The 22,504-nt window shown below is 45.3% G+C and overlaps 1 protein-coding gene across 2 annotated transcripts in view; it reads left to right on the top strand.

Annotated features, from left to right (window-relative positions):
• The window catches only part of fn1a (fibronectin 1a), a 71,280-nt gene that overhangs the window by 1,039 nt on the left and 47,737 nt on the right, over positions 1 to 22,504 (top strand). For both annotated transcript variants that reach the window (XM_041868564.1, XM_041868563.1), the window contains exons 3-17: positions 138 to 275; positions 1,756 to 1,887; positions 2,117 to 2,254; positions 2,826 to 2,984; positions 3,509 to 3,724; positions 4,591 to 4,773; positions 5,511 to 5,687; positions 7,358 to 7,513; positions 7,773 to 7,901; positions 8,400 to 8,543; positions 15,891 to 16,012; positions 19,693 to 19,861; positions 20,151 to 20,336; positions 21,226 to 21,354; positions 22,291 to 22,380. In XM_041868564.1, coding sequence (XP_041724498.1) covers positions 138 to 275; positions 1,756 to 1,887; positions 2,117 to 2,254; positions 2,826 to 2,984; positions 3,509 to 3,724; positions 4,591 to 4,773; positions 5,511 to 5,687; positions 7,358 to 7,513; positions 7,773 to 7,901; positions 8,400 to 8,543; positions 15,891 to 16,012; positions 19,693 to 19,861; positions 20,151 to 20,336; positions 21,226 to 21,354; positions 22,291 to 22,380 — 2,268 coding nt within the window. The remainder of the gene's footprint in view (positions 1 to 137; positions 276 to 1,755; positions 1,888 to 2,116; positions 2,255 to 2,825; positions 2,985 to 3,508; positions 3,725 to 4,590; positions 4,774 to 5,510; positions 5,688 to 7,357; positions 7,514 to 7,772; positions 7,902 to 8,399; positions 8,544 to 15,890; positions 16,013 to 19,692; positions 19,862 to 20,150; positions 20,337 to 21,225; positions 21,355 to 22,290; positions 22,381 to 22,504) is intronic.

The raw sequence follows: 22,504 nt of genomic DNA, 5'->3' as shown, positions 1-22,504 counted from the left end.
GAACCCACTACCTTGGCGTTACAAGCGCCGTGCTCTACCAGCTGAGCTACAGAGGACCATATCATCTACATGTTCATCTGCTCTCTGTTTCTGTGTGCCTGACGAAACACATAACATACCCCAAATCTGTTCCACAGCTGAGGAGACCTGCTATGATAAGATCAACGCCAGGTCTTATCAGGTTGGTGAGACGTATGAGCGACCCAAAGAGGGCATGATCTGGGACTGTACATGCATTGGCTCTGGCCGGGGGAAAATCAGCTGCACCATTGCCAGTGAGTGGGCTCGTGTGTGTGTGTGTGTGTGTGTGTGTGTGTGCCAGTGAGTGGGCTCGTTAATCTCATTAAATCTCCATAACACATGGAGACCTCACAGTATGTGGTACGGTCTGTGCAGCTGTGTGTGTGTGTGTGTGTGTGTTGCTGACTGTGTGTGTGTGTGTGTGTTGCTGACTGTGTGTGTGTGTGTGTTGCTGACTGTGTGTGTGTTGCTGACTGTGTGTGTGTGTGTGTGTGTGTGTTGCTGACTGTGTGTGTGTGTGTGTGTTGCTGACTGTGTGTGTGTGTGTGTTGCTGACTGTGTGTGTGTGTGTGTGTGTTGCTGACTGTGTGTGTGTGTGTGTGTGTGTGTTGCTGACTGTGTGTGTGTGTGTGTTGCTGACTGTGTGTGTGTGTGTGTGTTGCTGACTGTGTGTGTGTGTGTGTTGCTGACTGTGTGTGTGTGTGTTTGCTGACTGTGTGTGTGTGTGTGTGTGTGTGTTGCTGACTGTGTGTGTGTGTGTGTGTTGCTGACTGTGTGTGTGTGTGTGTGTGTGTGTTGCTGACTGTGTGTGTGTGTGTGTTGCTGACTGTGTGTGTGTGTGTGTGTGTGTTGCTGACTGTGTGTGTGTGTGTGTGTGTGTTGCTGACTGTGTGTGTGTGTTGCTGACTGTGTGTGTGTGTGTTGCTGACTGTGTGTGTGTGTGTGTGTGTGTTGCTGACTGTGTGTGTGTGTGTGTTGCTGACTGTGTGTGTGTGTGTGTGTGTGTGTGTGTGTTGCTGACTGTGTGTGTGTGTGTGTTGCTGACTGTGTGTGTGTGTGTTGCTGACTGTGTGTGTGTGTGTGTGTTGCTGACTGTGTGTGTGTGTGTGTGTGTGTGTGTGTGTGTGTTTGCTGACTGTGTGTGTGTGTGTGTGTTGCTGACTGTGTGTGTGTGTGTGTGTGTGTGTGTTGCTGACTGTGTGTGTGTGTGTGTGTGTGTGTGTGTTGCTGACTGTGTGTGTGTGTGTGTGTGTTGCTGACTGTGTGTGTGTGTGTGTTGCTGACTGTGTGTGTGTGTGTGTTGCTGACTGTGTGTGTGTGTGTTGCTGACTGTGTGTGTGTGTGTGTGTGTGTGTGTTGTCTGACTGTGTGTGTGTGTGTGTGTTGCTGACTGTGTGTGTGTGTGTGTGTGTTGCTGACTGTGTGTGTGTGTGTGTGTGTGTTGCTGACTGTGTGTGTGTGTGTGTGTGTGTTGCTGACTGTGTGTGTGTGTGTGTTGCTGACTGTGTGTGTGTGTGTGTGTGTGTGTGTGTGTGTGTGTGTGTGTGTTGCTGACTGTGTGTGTTGCTGACTATGTGTGTTTCTGACTGTGTGTGTGTGTGTGTGTGTGTTTGACTTTGTGTGTTGTCTCTGACTATGTCTGTCTGACTGTGTGTGTGTGTGTGACTCTGCATGTGCACGTGTGTCTGTCTGCCTGACTGTGCTTGAGTGTCTAACTGTCTTTCTATGTCCCAGACCGCTGCCATGAGGGGGGTCAGTCCTATAAGATTGGGGACACGTGGAGGAGACCCCATGACACTGAGAGCTACATGCTGGAGTGTGTCTGTCTGGGCAACGGCAAGGGAGAGTGGACCTGCAAACCTGTTGGTGAGCATTGGGAAGGACTCTTTTATTAGAGCGCACTGTAGCAAAACTTAGTACAACATTTTGCAACGTAAGATAGAAACAAGCGTTTATTGGACGAGTATAGAGAGTACCTTCCGGTTCCGGCCCGTTTGCTTCCGTTTCGTGTCCTAGTGAATACGACCCTGGAACTGGAGTATAGCTGTCAAAACAAACACGGCATCATAACCCCTCCCTCTCGCTCTGTCTGCAGCGGAGCGTTGCTATGACAACACAGCGGGGACGTCCTACGTGGTGGGAGAAACCTGGGAGAAACCGTACCAGGGCTGGATGATCGTAGACTGCACCTGTCTAGGAGAGGGGAGTGGCAGGATCACCTGTACCTCTAGAAGTAAGACACCAACACACACACACACACACACACACACACACACACACACACACACACAGGAGCGCACACACACACACCAGCTGGATCCCATTTTAATTAGCCTCTACAGACCGTTGCAGCTTCAACCCGGTATGTGTGTGTGTGTGAGAGAGAGAGAGAGTGAGGGAATAGTTCAGTTCTGCTTAATGAAGGGAAAACATTAGCTTAACTTGGTGAAGAAGAGTGTCAATTGTCTGTGGTGGAAATGTATAAATGTGGCAGTTCCATTTTTAAGTGATTTTACATATCCTTAATTTAAAACCCAATGCAAATATATAACATTTTAAAACGTGTTAGATAGTATACCACTGCTTGCCTGTTAGCCTGTTATTGGACCTGAACTGGGTTGTATTCATTAGGGCAAAATGTAGCAAAATACTTTTCAACAGAACTAAAATCAGCATCTTATTGGACAATTCCAGGCAGTCACTCCCTGTTTCAGTGTGTTTTCTTCCGTTCGGTGCCCTAATGAACATGACCTTGTTAAAGTGCTTCTGAACTGTGGAACAACATCTCCTTTTTCCCCTATCAGACCGGTGTAACGACCAGGACACACTGACGTCCTATCGTATCGGAGACACCTGGAGCAAGACGGACGCCCGAGGTCACATGCTGCAGTGTCTGTGTACGGGGAACGGGCGCGGGGAGTGGAAGTGTGAGAGACACGCATCCCTCCACACCACCGGCCTGGGTGAGACTGTTACCGCGTGTGTGTGTGTGTGTGTGTGTGTGTGTTAAATATATAAAGTGTGAGAGACAGATGGGTGAGATCTTCACTGCTTTTCCTCATCCTTCCCCAGATAGCCTGTGGTTGAACTGCATTGTAATTACAAACCTCTACCGGCATTAAAAGTGACAGATTCTCTTTTGGGATTTTCAGGGGATTTTTCCCGGACACAGGATATCAATTGAACATGCTTTTTAGTATAGGACAGGGCTTAATCTGTGTCTGGGAAACATTCCCGTAAACTATTAAAAGCAAATGAGCATTTACACATTTCTACTGACTGGAAGCATGTTTCCTTTTCCCATTTGTTGTGTGCTGCAGTCTGGGGGAACATTAAAAAAACGTACACATTCTCTTTTTCTAGATCTCTTTTTTTTTTGACTTTCAAAGTGTGCACTACAAATGAGTTAACCCAAATCTAGTGGTGTACATTTTTACAAAAATGTCACTGACTGAAGGCATTTTTTTCCTTTCCCATCCATTTCCAGGCACTGGGTCCCGTGTGATCACCAACATCCAGCCGGCTGTGTACCACCCCCATCCCCAGCCAGGCCAGGAGCCTCCGCCCGGCCTAGCCCTGGAGGGGGCCTGCCAGACGGACGCGGGGGTGGCCTACGCCCTGGGGATGAGATGGATCAAGACCCAGGGCAGCAAACAGATGCTGTGTACCTGCCTGGGAAACGGGGTCAGCTGTGAGGAGTGGGGTACGTGCTCTTAGTCTTATTCATGTAATAATAGTAATAATAATATGCCATTTAGCAGACGCTTTTATCCAAAGCGACTTACAGTCATGCATGCATACATTTTTGTGTATGGGTGGTCCCGGGGGATCGAACCCACTACCTTGGCGTTAAAAGCGCCGTGCTCTACCAGCTGAGCTACAGAGGACCACATGTCAATTCATGCCTGCATTTAATGGTTTAATTTTGATCCACGCACCACTAGTTCTGAACACGGTGGTTTTAGTAACCTCTGAAAGGGAATTATTCATGCCAGGCCATTATTTTTTAAAGCTATTGAGTAAGATTACCGAGTGGCGCAGTGGTCTAAGGCACTGCGTCGCAGTGCTAGCTGTGCCACTAGAGATCCTGGTTCGAATCCAGGCTCTGTGGTAGCTGGCCGTGACTGGGAGACCCATGGGGCGGTGCACAATTGGCCCAGCGTAGGGGAGGGAATGGCCGGCAGGGATGTCGCTCAGTTGGTAGAACATGGCATTTGTAACGCCAGGGTTGTGGGTTTGATTCCCACGGGGGGGGGGCAGTTTGAAAAATAATGTATGCACTCACTAACTGTAAGTTGCTCTGGATAAGAGCGTCTGCTAAATGACATAAATGTAATTTCCAATTTTGTTCAGTACACATGGCAAATAAACTAGAAAGTTGATCTTGAAACTATGGCAATGTCCCTAACACACTAAATACGTGTATATAGTTTACTGGTTCAAGTTGATTTGAAACAATTAATGCATTGGAAATCTTACTCCACAAAGCTCTAACAATAAAAACTGTCAACTTGCATCAGTCAGCAATCTTTCTGACTTCTGTTCTGGTTCTATGTGTTTTGTGTTCAGAGGGCCCAGCCCCAGTGTACGGGGGGAACTCCAACGGTCAGCCCTGTGTGTTCCCCTTCACCTACATGGGGAAGACCTACCACTCCTGTACCTCAGAGGGACGCCCTGACGGGCAGCTGTGGTGCTGCATCTCCTCCGACTGCGAGACAGAACAGAAATACTCCTTCTGTACCAAGAAGAACGGTGAGATTTTGTTAAAAATTCAATTTACAGCTTTTTTATTTATTTGAGACAAGAGGTAGGTGGAAAGGAGCAGGGAGACAGAGAGAGAGGGAGGGATGGATGGGTGGATAGAGAGAGCAGGGAGACAGAGAGGGAGGGATGGATGGGTGGAGAGAGAGAGCAGGGAGACAGAGAGGGAGGGATGGATGGGTGGAGAGAGAGAGCAGGGAGACAGAGAGGGAGGGATGGATGGGTGGAGAGAGAGAGCTGGGAGACAGAGAGAGAGGGAGGGATGGATGGAGAGAGAGAGATCAGAAGTACGCCTTCTGAATCTAAAAGAATGGTGATCTCTTGGATGCAGGCAACACGAGTAGAGCAAGCGTTTTGGCTTATGGGCCATCATTCGTGGGAGCTCGACATAAGGGCCATCATCCGTGGGAGCTCGACACAAGGGCCATCATCCGTGGGAGCTCGACACAAGCATGTGTTGGGAATGGTGATCTCAACCTGAGCGTTATCCAGCAGAGTCTCTAGAATTCTAGCCAGCCAACATCGTTAACATCTGGCTTCTATTAGAGTGGGAGAATGGGACTTAGTATCCAAGTTTTTTTTAGGGTAGTTACTTTACTGATTGGCTGCGTTCCAAATGACACCCTATTCACTTTGTAGTGCACTACTTTGGACTAGAGCACTATCTAGGGAATAGGATGCCATCTGTGAAACACACTCATTTGGGACTGTGTCTGTTGTGTTTGCAGTGATGGTGACAACCAGGGGAGGAAACTCTAACGGTGCCCTGTGTCAGTTCCCCTTCCTCTACAATGGGAGAAACTACACAGACTGTACCGCCGACGGGCGCAGGGACGGCATGAAATGGTGCGGCACCACCACCAACTATGACGGAGAACAGAGGTTTGGCTTCTGCCCCATGGCTGGTGAGTTCTGTGGTCCCATTCTCAGTTCTATTGCCCCATTCTGAGTTCTCTTGCCCCATGGAGGTGAGATTTGATGCCCCATGGCTGGTGAGTTCTGTTGCCAGACACATGCACGCAATGATCGTACGAAAGCAGCCAGTGGCCGTCCTATCACCTGTAGTCCCTGCATTGTGACAACCCAGTCAGATGTAGTCAGTGGTAATCTCTGCTGTTAATGGGCGTTGGACCAGTAACCGAAAGTTCGTTGGTTCGAATTCCCGAGATGACTAGGTGAAAAATCTGTCGATGTGCCCTTGGGCAAGGCACTTAACCGACGCGTCAATTAACTTAAGGTGGAGTGGTGGGAACCACAGGGGTCTTTTGATTTACATTAGATGCTCGCTAAGTGCCTTTAAATCAAGTCGGTGTTTAAAATGCCATCTGTTGGCTCGGAACACAAAAGGGTTAAAGACTGCCTTTAAACAAACACGTTTTGAAATGCTAATGATATGTCTGAGGCCATTGGAGTAGTGTGGGATCTCAACTCTGCTTCTCTGCTCTCCCTCTTTATCATGGTCTCAATCTGTCTTCTATTTGTTCTTTGGGATTTTTACACAATCAGTCAATCTCTGTTTGGCTGAATGGGGCAGTGGTAAAATTCACACGCCTGTCGAAAGCACTGACCAGTTATTGAGTTTAAGTGCAGTGTTTAAAGTTCATTAGGCGAATGGGTAAATTACCATGAGAAAGGACACTGATTTGCCTGTAAAGAGTTCATGGTGATTGTTATCACTGTTTTTAGCCTCCCAGCTGGGCTGAAGGGGCCCAGGCAGACCTAGCGGAGACCCAGAGCCCATAGCCTGGGCTCCCACACCAGAGCCAGAGATCCAGGCCTAGAGCCCAGACCACCAGAACCAGAGTAATGAAACCCGACCCAGAGCCCAGAGGCGGGCCAGAGAGAGGGGGAGACTCCCAGGGCCCAGAGGCGGGCCAGAGAGAGGGAGAGACTCCCAGAGCCCAGGGCCCAGAGGTGGGCCAGAGAGAGGGAGAGACTCCCAGAGCCCAGAGGCGGGCCAGAGAGAGGGGGAGACTCCCAGGGCCCAGAGGCGGGCCAGAGAGAGGGAGTGACTCCCAGGGCCCAGAGGCGGGCCAGAGAGAGGGGGAGACTCCCAGGGCCCAGAGGCGGGCCAGAGAGAGGGGGAGACTCCCAGGGCCCAGAGGCGGGCCAGAGAGAGGGAGTGACTCCCAGAGGCCACCGTGTGTCTTCCTGACAGAGACTAGAGGGAGAGACTCCCTTCACCGCCTGTCTGGTCTGTCTGGTCTCCAGCCAGCTGCAATCAGCCTTGTCAACACCTCCACAGTCCACACTGCCCCCCATCTCTGCCGTCACCTCTCCACACAGACAGACCTCCTATCTGTATCTCGGTTTATTTAAACCACTCATCTCCTTTTAATTAGGAAGACAGCCCCCACAGAGACCCATATGTGTATAAAACCCCTCAGAGGGTTATGTTATGAACATCTGTTTATGACGTTCAGCCTTTGAAAGTTTCATTTGACCTACTGCTCCAGGTGCACTGTATGGCTGACTAAAATTCTGTATGTTCTAACATTCTAGAAGTTCTAACATTCTAAAAGTTTAAACATTCAAAGTTCTAACGTTTTAAATTCTAAGTTCTCTGTCCTCTCAGCTCACGAGGAGGTGTGTACGACCAGCGAGGGCGTGATGTACCGCGTGGGAGACCAGTGGGACAAACGCCACGACGTCCTGGGACACATGATGCGCTGCACCTGCGTTGGGAACGGCCGCGGAGAGTGGAGCTGTATCGCTTATTCCCAGCTCAAAGGTAATAAAAATAGGATTTTTTATAGCGCTTTTCTAAAACGCTTAATAGTAGGTGAGAGGTCATACATGCCACATAGAAAGTGTCAGCACTGTGGTGATGTACAGCCGGTCAGAATCGTTTTCCTACCCCTTCCCATTGACCCTAACACTTTGATGTTCTCAGATCTGTAAGGTAGATGCAATATGGTGGAAGCGGTGAAGAGAGAATTGGGACCAGCTGTTTTTTTTTTTACCTTGAATGTGTTTCCTTCCTGTCATAGATCAGTGTATTGTGGACGGGTTGACCTATGAGGTGAACCAGACCTTTACTAAGCTTCATGAAGAGGGCTACATGATGAACTGTACCTGCTTCGGACAGGGCCGTGGGCGCTGGAAGTGTGACGCCATTGGTGAGTTTATAGTTCATACAAACCTAGCATTTTATGGACCAAGCTATTCATTTGTAGTGGTATTAATAATTTGAGGTACTGTGCTTGACTAGCCTGGGCCCATATCTGTTTGTGCTGTCTTACCAACTCCTCTGGTCATTGTCACGCCAATACACCACAAACAGAACCCCCTATGGGCCCTGGTCTAAAGTAGTGCACTAGATAGGGAACTGGTCTAAAGTAGTGCACTAGATAGGGAACTGGTCTAAAGTAGTGCACTAGATAGGGAACTGGTCTAAAGTAGTGCACTAGATAGGGAACTGGTCTAAAGTAGTGCACTAGATAGGGAACTGGTCTAAAGTAGTGCACTATATAGGGAACTGGTCTAAAGTAGTGCACTAGATAGGGAACTGGTCTAAAGTAGTGCACTAGATAGGGAACTGGTCTAAAGTAGTGCACTAGATAGGGTGTAATGTTGGACACAGACCTAAATCTCACTGTTTTAATATCTGTTCTCAGACCAGTGCCAGGAGCCAGAGACCAGGGTGTTCTATCAGATCGGCCAATCATGGGACAAGCTGATCCACGGCGTCATGTACAAGTGTTATTGCTATGGCAACGGTATCGGCGAGCTCAGCTGCGAGCCCCAACAGTCTTTCCCAGGTAAGAACACAACATCACTAAGCCCTATAGTGGTCACAATACTACACGATACTATTGGAAAATGTTCTGTGGGGGGTACGTTCAACCGTCTTTCCCCCTGGTAATAACTAATATCACTAGCTAGGCATGGTCACTACCGTTGAGTGGAAAAAAGCGAATTTTAGTTGATTAAACAACTTCATAGACCAACGCGCAGTTTCTCTAGAGAGAAATCAAAATCGTTCATGAGATAAATTAAGTCGAGAACTATGTGGGACACTGGGCTGAAGGGAGTTGTAGTTTTCATTAGGCAAATATTCAACCTAGTTCAGCGCAGAAACGTGGTAATTAACTACAATGACCATAATCCACTACGCCTGTTCTTCCCGGCTCAGACAGACGGATAGAGAGAGTTTGTGAGGTAGCGCTACCCGAGTGATAGTTGTAGCAGTAGTTGGTCATAAGCAGTCTTGAAAGTATAGCTTTATGTACTTTGAAGAACTAGTAAAATGATTTTGTCAGACAGCTCTGCAGTGTAGCATGATTAGGCAGCCACTAGCTAGCCATCTAGCTACTAACAGTAGCCTAGCTAAATAGGATGACTCAAAGACAGTACGGTATGGGTCGCACAGAGATAACGTTTAGCTGGCTGGCTGGCTTGGCTGCCTGGCTGGCTGGCTGGCTGGCTGGCTGGCTGGCTGGCTGGTTGGCTGGCTGCTACTGCCTGGCTGGCTGGCTGTTTGGCTGGCTGGTTGGCTGGCTGCTACTGCCTGGCTGGCCTGGCTGGCTGGCTGGCTGGCTGGCTGGCTGGCTGGCTGGCCTGGCTGGCTGGCTGGTTGGCTGGCTGGCTTGGCTGGCTGGCTGCCTGGCTGGCCTGGCTGGCTGGCTGGCTGCTACTGCCTGAGCAGAGATGAGATGATGACTGAATGAAAAATAATTGTAATCAAATAAAAACGAAGGAATATAGACAACTGAAATATTTTATTTTATAGGAGTTTCCTGTTTTTCTATAGATGTCTACCCAATGTGGACCTGACAGAGACCATGTAATGTTTTCAATGTTTTGGCTATTATTTTTTATGTCATTATTTCATCATGCATATAATGTTTAAACAAATATAGAAATCGAAACGTGATAATTTTGTAATAACCCGAACCGACCTCAAAAAACACTAATGGCTCAGCACTAGTGGTCACAAGACGATGCTGTTGGTGGGGTTTGTTTTCTGTTGAAATGTGTTGTTTTACAACAATATTACTTCACTGTGGTAGGCTGGGGGAGGAGGAGGCACTGGCTCCACTAGGAGATGAAGGCAATACTCTGTGGTAAGGCCTACGGGGTGGATGCAATACTCTGTGGTAAGGCCTACGGGCTGGATGCAATACTCTGTGGTAAGGCCTACGGGCTGGATGCAATACTCTGTGGTAAGGCCTACGGGGTGGATGCAATACTCTGTGGTAAGGCCTACGGGCTGGATGCAATACTCTGTGGTAAGGCCTACAGGGTGGATGCAATACTCTGTGGTAAGGCCTACGGGCTGGATGCAATACTCTGTGGTAAGGCCTACGGGCTGGATGCAATACCCTGTGTACCCTCCATGGTAAAAGCCTACGGGGTGAACAATGTTTTCTTTTTAGATACTCCTTCCTGGAACGTCTGTTCTCCAGGGTGAAGTTTCCCCTACAAACAGATCTAGGTTCAGCTTCCCCTCCCCCAACCACATCCTTAACCATTAGTGGGGAAAATGCAAAACTGACCGAAGATCAGCATCTAGAGGCACATTTACACCGATATCTGTTTCTGCCTTTGTGTTACTCTTCCTCCTGTGCGACGCCAGGGTTGGGGGTTCGATTCCCACGGGGGGCCAGTATGAAAAATGTATGCACTCACTAAACTGTACGTCGCTCTGGATAAGAGCGTCTGCTAAATGACTAAATTGTAATCTCTGATCTGTGCTTTCTCTCCACAACGCCCCCTCACGCTCTTTTTAATTTAGCAGAAAACCAACAATCTAATTAAACTAGCCTGCTCCGGAGTCGTTAAATCTGTCCCCCCACCGTTTGTTTGGGACTTGACTTTGAAGTGGAGGGCAGAGAGGGGGAGGCTCTCACACGTTGGTATATCCACCACCTCCTCCTTTTTTCTTAGGTCTTTGTTGTTAGTTGGTGTGTGTTGTTGAGGTGTTGGAGGAGGTGGTGGATATTTACCCAACGTGTGAGAGCCTCCCCCTCTCTGCCCTCCACTTCAAAGTCAAGTTGTAAACAAAGTCCCAAACAAACGGTGGGGGGGGGACAGATTTAACGACTCTGGAGCAGGATAGTTTAATTATATTGTTGGTTTTCTGCTAAATTAAAAGAGCGTGAGGGGGCGTTGTGGAGAGAAAGCACAGATCAGAGATGCAGCGAGTGTTCCCTGTCACACAGGAGGAAGAGTAACAGCGGAGGGCAGAGAGGGGGAGGCTTCCTCCTCCTCAGTCTTTGTTGTTAGTTGACATGTGGTGTTACCAGAGGTAAGTGGAGGAGAGAGGGGTAGGCTGGAGGCTGGAGGCTGGAGGCTCACACACATTGTATCCTCTGTCTCTCATCATCAAAATCCTGGAAAAGTCATGGAATTTTTAAATTGTGTTTTTTAAGGCCTGGAAAAGTTTAGGAAAAGTCATGAAAAATGATTTAATAATTTCTGTTAATGTAATTTATTTAGGCACAGTTTTTAAATATTTTATAAATCAAATAAAAATATCAGCCAGGATCGGAATGACAGTAGCGAGTCTGTGTTTGCACGCTTCACCTGTGTAGTGTGAGTGTAGAGAGAGACTGCAGCAGGTCAGCCTATAAAATATGATCTAGAACAGATTAACTAGGTAGACAATTCAAAACATATCTTGTACCCTCTAGTTAACTGTTTTTAGTTATTATTAGCATGTATTCATGATTTCGTCGTGTCCCCAGAAAACTTTCCACCAACACTTGCGAAAAAGGTCATACAAAGTGTATTTCCTTTTTTGAACTTCATATGATTTGTTTAAACAATTCTTCTTGACAAAATGAACGATTCACTTCACCATTGTATTAGTTGGGATTCGGTTCAGTCGCGGTGAATCGAATCATGTGAATCAAAATAATTTGTGAATCGTCAACATTCGTTTTGGATTTTGGATTATATGGCTTCAAAACTTGTTTTGTTGATACTTCCAGTTGATATGGGACTCCAATGTATGGGACTCCAATGTATGGGACTCCAATGTATGGGACTCCAATCGTTGGGACTCCAATCGTTGGGACTCCAATCTTTGGGACTCCTTTGTATGGGACTCCTATGTATGGGACTCCTATGTATGGGACTCCTATCGTTGGGACTCCTATGTATGGGACTCCTATGTATGGGACATTGTAACTAAATAGATGGTAGTCAGCCTGCAAAGTAAACATTTCTAAGGTAGCTAAGATAAATATGACTAAACTAAAAAAAAGTCAATTTCCTAGAAAATGTGTGGGCTACCATAGCCATTTGATCTTTGATATATTGAGTGAGCGAATTATTTCAAAAGGCATAAAACTTATTTGGTTGTAATGTTTTACATCAAGGTTGGTCAACCATCCTCCAGGAGAGCTAATGGGTGGTCAACCATCATCCAGGAGAGCTAATGGGTGTGCACTGTGCAGGGTTTTATTCCATTCCCCTTGTAACAAACCATATTTTAGAAATGAGCTGCTCAGCCAGACCTTGATAAACTGGCCCTGATGTGTTTGAGCCGGGCTGGATCAAAATCCTGCACACCCAGCAGCTCTCCTGACTGAGGGTTGACCACGTGTTTTATACAGTTGCCTAAAAGGTATTTTACTTTGTGGGGGGTTAAGTGCATTGCTCAACAAGTATCTATCGACAGGAGATGGTAAATGGGATCAGAGAGCAGCCTCCCAGTGTCGATACCACATTACGCATACTTTTTTTATACATACATAGAGACGCCGCCAATTGTTGGTCATGGAAATTTGGTTAAAAGTCATGGAAAAGTCATGAAATTCCATCTGTCAAAATGTATATGAACCCTGTCAGAGCTCCACTTAACCTGTTAACAAGCAATCTCAATGTTGACAGCTGTTTACAGTTTTTCTAGCAGTCATTTGACCTGGCAATGGTATTACTTAGTGTGAAATGTTAAGAACTATTTGCACTAGAAGGAATCTTGGAGTACTTTCTTTATCTCACTCTCACCAATGCTCTCCGTACCCTGCTACAATCCCCAGCTGTTTTCTGTTTTGGTTACAACGCCGTGGCTGTTATCATTTTGAAGCAACGCAAAGAAAATGTGCCCCCTATCCACTCTAGACCGTGTACGTGTACGCAGGTTGAAAAAAAGAAAAGCCTCAGCATTTTTTTTTTTTTTAAGTGAAGGGTACCCCGAGCCCAGTGCAATAACCTCCCTTAACGACACGCAGCTGTGAAATGGCTGGGAAGGAGTGCAGCCCTGGGTTCAAATACTGTTTCGAAATCTATCAAATACTTTTAGCGTTTGCTTTAGCCTGCCTGGAATGCCAGATGGGCAGGGTTTTTGCTGGGGTTTTTTTTGCGACTATTCTATTGGGTCCATTCAATCAAACCCAGATAAGGTATATGAATCCAAGGTCTGTGAAGGAGGGTTCTAGAGACTGGTGTTGGTTGGACTAAGTGGGATTTAAACACTGTATAAACCCCCCCAGTCAGTGGGCCTTAGGAACTGTAATTAGGAGAAAATTGAGACCAGATTGTGCCGAGGTCATACAGACTATTCTATCCTACCCTAGCGTGGTTAACCAATCCACTTGCTGAGGGGTTTTGATTTGATACGAGATTTTTTTCCTATTTTCATACTGTCCTTCTCTCATCCTGGGATTTACCGGCTTCAGTGGTGGTCGGTGCCGTTTTAAGATGAGGGAGGATGATTTTTTATTTTTTTTCATGAGCATGGCCTTATTTCTATTACAGCATATTGGATGACTGTCATTCATATTCCATTCACCCAGCTCAATGTAACATCGATAGGTTTAGGCTACTACATGATACTCTAATGTTCCCTATACAGTGAGGGGAAAAAAGTATTTGATCCCCTGCTGATTTTGTACGTTTGCCCACTGACAAAGAAATGATCAGTCTATAATTTTTATGGTAGGTTTATTTGAACAGTGAGAGACAGAATAACAAAAAAAAAATCCAGAAAAACGCATGTCAAAAATGTAAAAAATTGATTTGCATTAGAACCATGAGCCTCCTAGGTTTTGTATTGAAGTCAATGTACCCAGAGGAGGACGGAAACTAGCTGTCCTCCGGCTACACCATGGTGCTACCCTACAGAGTGCTGTTGAGGCTACTGTAGACCTTCATTGCAAAATAATGTGTTTTAATCCATTATTTGGTGACGTGATTATATTTAGTATAGTTTTATCTAAAAAGGATAACTTTTTTAATGTTTGGTAATTATTTTCTTTATGAAATTCACTGAGGAGGATGGTCCTCCACTGACTGGCTTAGTACACAAGGGGCTCCAAAAAAACATTTAAAAAAGCCCATTGGGCGTCTATTACCAGAATGCTAACCAAATTAACACAAGTAATATCACATTTCCATTGAGGCTGCTAGCCAAATATGCTAACGAGCGCAAACGAAAGTAAATTAATTGCAAAGACAGGCAAACCAGCTCATAAACTTATATATTTTATTGGTAGGATCTACCGAATGTCATTTTTGGTGAGTTTGGACATTTACAAGCGAATGTGAATGAGAGACATTGTGCAAATGAACAGCACTGGCTCCGGAGCAGCATGTGTATAGGCTGTGTCTGTGTGGAGTCTGGAGTCACTAGGGCAACGGGCCTGCCTGCTCTGCTTGGAGAAGATGGGGGAGGAGCAGAACAGAGAGGAGAAGAATATAAGGAAGTCAAGATGGCAGCTGTACAGAGTTCTCAAACAAAGCAGAAAGCCAACACTATATGATCCCCCTTCACCTTATTAATTCAGCCACTTACTTCGATAACTAGCAAGTTAAACTTAATAGTCGCGTTAACACAAAATTATGTTTCTCACGCAGGAAAAAAAGATAAAACGCAGAAGAAGTATCTTGCTGCATTTTGTAAACACAGGTCTAAAATGCAAGATTTAACTTTAAGCAAAACATTAGGAAATGTAGCTGGCTACATTCTTTCTATGATAAACATTAGAAATATGATGGCCGTGCGTCGTATTTGTTAAAAAACACCTTGCTTTTTCATTGTAAACTCATAGCGTAGCAAATAGCGTTCCACTTCTGTTGTCATCTGATGAAATTGAAGCTATTTTTGGCCGAATGTGTTGTACTAATGTATTGTCTGTGAAGGAACACTATAGCATGCCTCCTGTAGCTCAGTTAGTAGAGCATGGCGCTTGCAACGCCAGGGTTGTGTGTTTGATTCCCACGGTGAGGGGGCCAGTATGAAAAAAGTATGCACTCACTAACTGTAAGTCGCTCTGGATAAGAGCGTCGACTAAAATGTAAATGTAGTAGATACAAATATTCAAATTAATTGAAAAAACTTCAAATAAATAGTTTTGACGGTATTAAAAAAACAATCCCATGGCTATTTCCAAATAACCTGGTATACGGTATAACACCCAAACCTAATTTATAATATAATAATATATATAAATATATGCCATTTAGCAGACACTTTTATCCAAGGTGACTTACAGTCATGTACACATTACATTGAAAGTAGTGGTTTAGGGAAACATGCTATTGTTGGCTCTAAAGTTATAGTTTATATTTCTGTTGCAGTGTAGCTACAGTGGGGAGAACAAGTATTTGATACACTGCCGATTTTGCAGGTTTTCCTACTTACAAAGCGGCAGTGTATCAAATACTTGTTCTCCCCACTGTATGTCTACATGAACAGGTCTAGTGAAGGAGCTGAGGGTTGTTTTCTCTCTCTGCTCTGCATGCTGAAAACCCTGGCTAACAAGAATCTCACAGGGATATGCTACTTCTCCCCCAATTGTTGCAGTACTTCAGCTTCTCATGCACTGCACTGTACAACCTACCATTTCAGAGCTGGTTTAACTGTGCGCTTTCTGAAATTGTAACATTATCTTTTTAGTTTAGATTCCAAATTGGTTGTGTTGTTTTTCCCAGATTGTTTCATTGCTTGGTGGGTATCTAGATTTCACATCATGCTGTTCCAATATCTTAACAAATAACTACTGTCAATTGTTATCAGATGATGTGTTGCTGAGACATAGTTTCACCACTAACCTATAATACAGTCTGTTCTATCAGATGGTGTGTTTCTGTAGTACTGTAATTTTTCTTCCTCCGTATGGCGTGTTTCAACTTTGGCATGCTTCATACCTCTCTCCCAGGTGGTAACCGACCAGTCCAGGTGATCATCACAGAGTCTGGTAACCAACCCAACTCCCACCCCATCCAGTGGAACGCCCCGCCCTCCGCACACATCACACAGTACATACTCAAGTGGAGAGTGGTGAGTAGTGTATATTCTAGACTAGGGTACATTCTAGACTAGGGTACATTCTAGACTAGGGTACATTCTAGACTAGGGTACATTCTAGACTAGGGTATATTTTAGAGTCTGGTGGTTAATATACATCAGATGGGCGGCAGGTAGCTTAGTGGTTAAGAGCGTTGTGCCAGTAACCGAAAATCCCCGAGCCGACTAGGTGAAAAATCTGTCTGTGTGCCCTTAAGCAAGGCACTTAACCCTAATTGCTCCTGTAAGTGGCTCTGGATAAGAGCGTCTGCTAAATGACTAAAACGTAAAGAAATGATATAGGCAAAACTGAACTCTAAAGAAGTTTTACATGCAGTTTGGATTCCACATAATAATATTATGGGCACCAGCTGTAGCACTGAATTATAGGGTTTGGTTGTTTCCTAGACATAGATTAAACCTGAAGGTCCTGAAGGTAAAAGCAGATACTGAATAAAAAAAACTGAAAAGAGAATCTCCATTGTCCAGGACTGGGTTAAATATGGCTTTATCCACAGGCAGGCAAATTCTGCTCTTTTGCCCAAATATTGGCAGAAGAGCTGATCTGTTTGGTCAAAAGACCAATTGGTGTTAAAATAATCAGAATTGGGTTCGGGAAACTGGCCCCTAAACTCAGTGATGGAAAAGGTACCCAATTTTCATACTTGAGTAAAAGTAAAGATACCTTAATAGAAAAAGACTCAAGTAAAAGTGAAAGTCACCCAGTAAAATACTACTTGAGTAAAAGTCTAAAATTATTTGGTTTTAAATATACTTAAGTATCAAAAGTAAATGTAATTGCTAAAATATACTGAAGTATCAAAAGTACAAGACTCCTTGACTTTTTCCACATTTTGTTACGTTACAGCCTTATTCTAAATAGTTTTTTTCCCTCATCAATTTACACACAATGGCCCATAATGACAAACAAAAATAGATTTTTAGGCATTTTTGCAAATTTATAAAAAAAAAAAAACAGAAATATCACGTTTACATAAGTATTCAGACACTTTACTCAGTACTTTGTTGAAGCACCTTTGACAGCGATTATAGCCTTGAGGCTTCTTGGGTATGACACTACAAGCTTGGCACACCTGTATTTGGGGAGTTTCTCCCATTCTTCTCTGCAGATCCTCTCAAGCTCTGTCAGGTTGGATGGGGAGCGTTGCTGCACAGTTATTTTCAGGTCTCTCCAGAGATGTTCGATCGGGTTCAAGTCCGGGCTCTGGCTGGGCCACTCAAGGACATTCAGAGACGTGTCACGAAGCCACTCCTGCGTTGTCTTGGCTGTGTGCTTAGGGTCGTTGTCCTGTTGAAAGGTGAACCTTCACCCCTGTCTGGGATCCTGAGTGCTCTGGAGCAGGTGTTCATTAAGGATCTCTCTGTACTTTGCTCTGTTCATCTTTCCCTCGATCCTGACTAGTCTTCCAGTCCCTGCCACTGAAAAACATCCACACAGCATGTGATGCTGCCACCACTATGCTTCACCGTAGAGATGGTGCCAAGTTTCTTCCAGATGTGACGCTTGGCATTCAGGCCAAATAATTCAATATTGGTTTCATCAGACCAGAGATTCTTGTTTCTCATGGTCTGATTGCCTTTTGGCAAACTCCAAGCGGGCTGTCATGTGTCTTTTACTGAGGAGTGGCTTCCGTCTGGCCACTACCATAAAGGCCTGATTGGTGGAGTGCTGCAGAGATGGTTGTCCTTCTGGAAGGTTCTGCCATCTCCACAGAGGAACTCTTGAGCTCTGTTAGAATGACCATCGGGTTCTTGGTCACCTCCCTGACCAAGGCCCTTCTCCCACGAATACTCAGTTTGGCCGGGCGGCCAGATCTAGGAAGAGTCTTGGTGGTTCCAAACTTCTTCCATTTAAGAGTGATGGAGGCCACTGTGTTCTTGGGGACCTTCAATGCTGCAGACATTTTTTGGTACCTTTCCCCAGATCTGTGCCTCAACACAATCCTGTCTCGGAGCTCTACGGACAATTCCTTCGACCTCATGGCTTGGTTCACTGTCAACTATGGGACCTTATATAGACAGGTGTGTGCCTCTCCAAATCATGTCCAATCAATTTAATTTACCACAGCTAGACTCCAATCAAGTTGTAAAAACATCTCAAGGATGATCAATGGAAACAGGATGCACCTGAGCTCAATTTCAAGTCTCATCGCAAAGGGTCTGAATACTTATGTACATAAGGTATTTCTGAACCCAATTGTCATCCTTGAGTAAAAGTAAAGATACCTTAATGGAAAGTTACTAGAGTACAAGTGAATGTCACCCAGTAAAATACTACTGGAGTAAAAGTCTAAAAGTATTTGGTTTTAAATTTACTTTAGAATCCAAACTAAATGTAATTGCAAAAAATATACTTAAGTATCAAAAGTAAATGTGTAAATAATGTAATATTTGCTTATTTTAATCAAACCAGACAGTACAGTTTTCTTTTTAAATGTATGGATAGCCAGGGGCACACTCCAACACTCAGACAGCATTTACAGATAGCCAGGGGCACACTCCAACACTCAGACAGCATTTACAGATAGCCAGGGGCACACTCCAACACTCAGACAGCATTTACAGATAGCCAGGGCACACTCCAACACTCAGACAGCATTTACAGATAGCCAGGGGCACACTCCAACACTCAGACAGCATTTACAGATAGCCAGGGGCACACTCCAACACTCAGACATCATTTACAGATAGCCAGGGGCACACTCCAACACTCAGACAGCATTTACAGATAGCCAGGGGCACACTCCAACACTCAGACAGCATTTACAGATAGCCAGGGGCACACTCCAACACTCAGACAGCATTTACAGATAGCCAGGGGCACACTCCAACACTCAGACAGCATTTACAGATAGCCAGGGGCACACTCCAACACTCAGACAGCATTTACAGATAGCCAGGGGCACACTCCAACACTCAGACAGCATTTACAGATAGCCAGGGGCACACTCCAACACTCAGACAGCATTTACAGATAGCCAGGGGCACACTCCAACACTCAGACAGCATTTACAGATAGCCAGGGGCACACTCCAACACTCAGACAGCATTTACAGATAGCCAGGGGCACACTCCAACACTCAGACAGCATTTACAGATAGCCAGGGGCACACTCCAACACTCAGACAGCATTTACAGATAGCCAGGGGCACACTCCAACACTCAGACAGCATTTACAGATAGCCAGGGGCACACTCCAACACTCAGACAGCATTTACAGATAGCCAGGGGCACACTCCAACACTCAGACAGCATTTACAAACGAAGCATGTGTGTTTAGTGAGTCCACCAGATCAGAGGCAGTAGGGATGACCAGGGATGTTCTCTTGATAAGTGTGTGAATTAGACAATTTTCATGTCCCGCTAAACATTCAAAATGTAACGAGTACTTTTGGGTGTCAGGGAAAATGTATGGAGTAAAAAGTACATACTTTTCTTTAGGAATGTAGTGAAGTAAAAGTTCTCAAAAATATAAGTACAGATACCCCCCAAAAACAACTTAAGTAGTACTTTAAAGTATTTTTACTTAAGTACTTTACACCACTGCCAAAACTAGCCCTGAAGAAGTTAACATTTGTATAGTCTTTTAGTTGATATCAATATTATAATATAGTGTAAAATATTATCCCTCTGTCTCCTCTCTTGTCTGGTAGAAAAACACCCGTACTCCGTGGCGGGAGGTGAATATCCCGGGCCACCTCAACTCCTACACTATCGCTGGCCTGAAGCCAGGCATCACCTACGAGGGTCAGCTGATCAGCGTGCTGCGCTTCGGACGCCGCGAGGTCACACGCTTCGACTTCACCACCACATACGGTTCCCGTGAGTATGACCACAGGATGACCACAGGCCTGTGGATTCTGTCTCCTTGTTGATAGTGTTATTGATATTTTGGCCCGGGAATCGGATTCACACGAACACGGATAAACTACCTGTGCACTGTGATTGATGTCCAAAGGTGATTTCTTCTTCAGGATGGTATTGAGCAACAGCGATATTGATATCTGTGAACGTCTAGGAAAATCGCCTTTTTTTAAAAGTCCATCTCTGTGCACAGGTCATTTAATCCCGTTCCTAAGGTTTTATCTTGACCATCTGATCTTTCTTCCAGTGGCCACCTCAGAAGGAGAGACCACCCAGCCACCTCCGGTGGTGGACATCAGTGAGTCTGTTACAGAGATCACCTCCAGCAGCTTCGTCATCTCCTGGATGTCTGCCTCTGACACCGTGTCTGGCTTCAGGATCGAATACGAGCTCAGCGAGGAGGGGCAGGAGAGAGGACAGCCCATGATCCTCGGTACGGAACAACCCACTGGGCACACACTGGTTGAATCAACGTTGTTTCCACATCATTTCAATTACATTTAACCAACTTGGAATAGACGTTGAATTGACGTCTGTGCCCAGTGAGAATACACTTTTTTATGCTAGACCAGTGAAAGGAAATGTCCAACAATGCAGTTTCAAGAAAAATAAGTGTTAAGTAAAAAATAAATAATAATAATAATTAAAGAGCAGCTGTAAAATAAAATAACAGTAGGGAGGCTATATACAGGGGGTACCGGTACAGAGTCAATGTGCGGGGGCACAGGTTAGTCGAGGTAATTGAGGTAATATGTACATGTGGGTAGAGTTAAAGTGACTATGCATAGATAATAAACAGAGAGTAGCAGCAAATAGTCCGGGTAGCCATGATTAGCTGTTCAGGAGTCTTATGGCTTGAGGGTAGAAGCTGTTGAGAAGCCTTTTGGACCTAGACTTGGCACTTCGGTACCGCTTGCCGTGCGGTAGCAGAGAGAACAGTCTATGACTAGGGTGGCTTGAGTATTTGACCATTTTTAGGGCCTTCCTCTGACACCGCCTGGTATAGAGGTCCTGGATGGCAGGAAGCTTGGCCCCAGTGATGCACTGGGCCGTACGCACTACATACTATATACACTATATGACTGATAGGGGGCGCTGTGTTGAAGCCACCACACCTCCATCTTAGCACTCCCACACCCACTATTGTCCAAAATATTTTGGAAGCTATAAAAAAGCATTTATGAAAGTCTAGATTCATTTTTATTTATTCTGTTCCAGACACCTTTTAATGTATATTTTTACATTTTATATTATGTGAGCTAAACATAAAATATATATCTATATATTTTGGTCCTAACGTGCATGCTTGTCTCTCTCTCTAGACCTTCCCCGCACTGCTACCTCCGTGAACATCAATGAGCTGCTTCCTGGGAGGAAGTACACTGTTAATGTGTACGAGGTTACACCTGCTGGAGAGCCCAACCTCATCCTCACTACCTCTCAGACCACGGGTGGGTTCAGAGACGGACACACAGAGACACACAGAGACACACACACACACAGAGACACACACACAGAGACACACACACACACGGACACACAGAGACGGACACACAGAGACACACACACAGAGACACACACACAGAGACACACAGAGACACACACACAGAGCGACCCACAGAGACACACACACACAGAGATGCACAGAGATGCACAGACAGACACAGACAGACAGACAGACAGGCACATGCACACACTCTCTAAACAGTATATCTCTCCTCTGCTCCTGATGCTCTCTCTACAGTATGTATATATATCTCTCCTCTCCTCCTGATGCTCTCTCTACAGTATGTATATATATCTCTCCTCTCCTCCTGATGCTCTCTCTACAGTATGTATATATATATCTCTCCTCTCCTCCTGATGCTCTCTCTACAGTATGTATATATCTCTCCTCTCCTCCTGATGCTCTCTCTACAGTATGTATATATCTCTCCTCTCCTCCTGATGCTCTCTCTACAGTATGTATATATCTCTCCTCTCCTCCTGATGCTCTCTCTACAGTATGTATATATCTCTCCTCTCCTCCTGATGCTCTCTCTACAGTATGTATATATATCTCCTCTCCTCCTGATGCTCTCTCTACAGTATGTATATATCTCTCCTCTCCTCCTGATGCTCTCTCTACAGTATGTATATATATCTCTCCTCTCCTCCTGATGCTCTCTCTACAGTATGTATATATATCTCTCCTCTCCTCCTGATGCTCTCTCTACAGTATGTATATATCTCTCCTCTCCTCCTGATGCTCTCTCTACAGTATGTATATATCTCTCCTCTCCTCCTGATGCTCTCTCTACAGTATGTATATATATCTCTCCTCTCCTCCTGATGCTCTCTCTACAGTATGTATATATCTCTCCTCTCCTCCTCTTCCTGTCCCCCAGCTCCTGATGCGCCCTCTGACCACGAGGTGGACGAGGTGGGAGAGACGTCCATCATAGTCAGCTGGGAGAAACCCCTGGCTCCTATCACAGGTCAGTACACACCCAGAGGCTGTGTTTACACAGACAGCCCAATTCTGATCTTTGCCCAATTATTGGAAAAATATCTGATCTAATTGGTTTAAAAGACAAAATTAAAAAATATAGAATTGGGCTG

This window comes from Coregonus clupeaformis, unplaced genomic scaffold (assembly GCF_020615455.1).
Source record: "Coregonus clupeaformis isolate EN_2021a unplaced genomic scaffold, ASM2061545v1 scaf0207, whole genome shotgun sequence".
NCBI lineage: Eukaryota > Metazoa > Chordata > Actinopteri > Salmoniformes > Salmonidae > Coregonus > Coregonus clupeaformis.
Note: the sequence above shows the minus strand (reverse complement) of the source record. Positions and strands in the feature narration are given on the sequence as shown.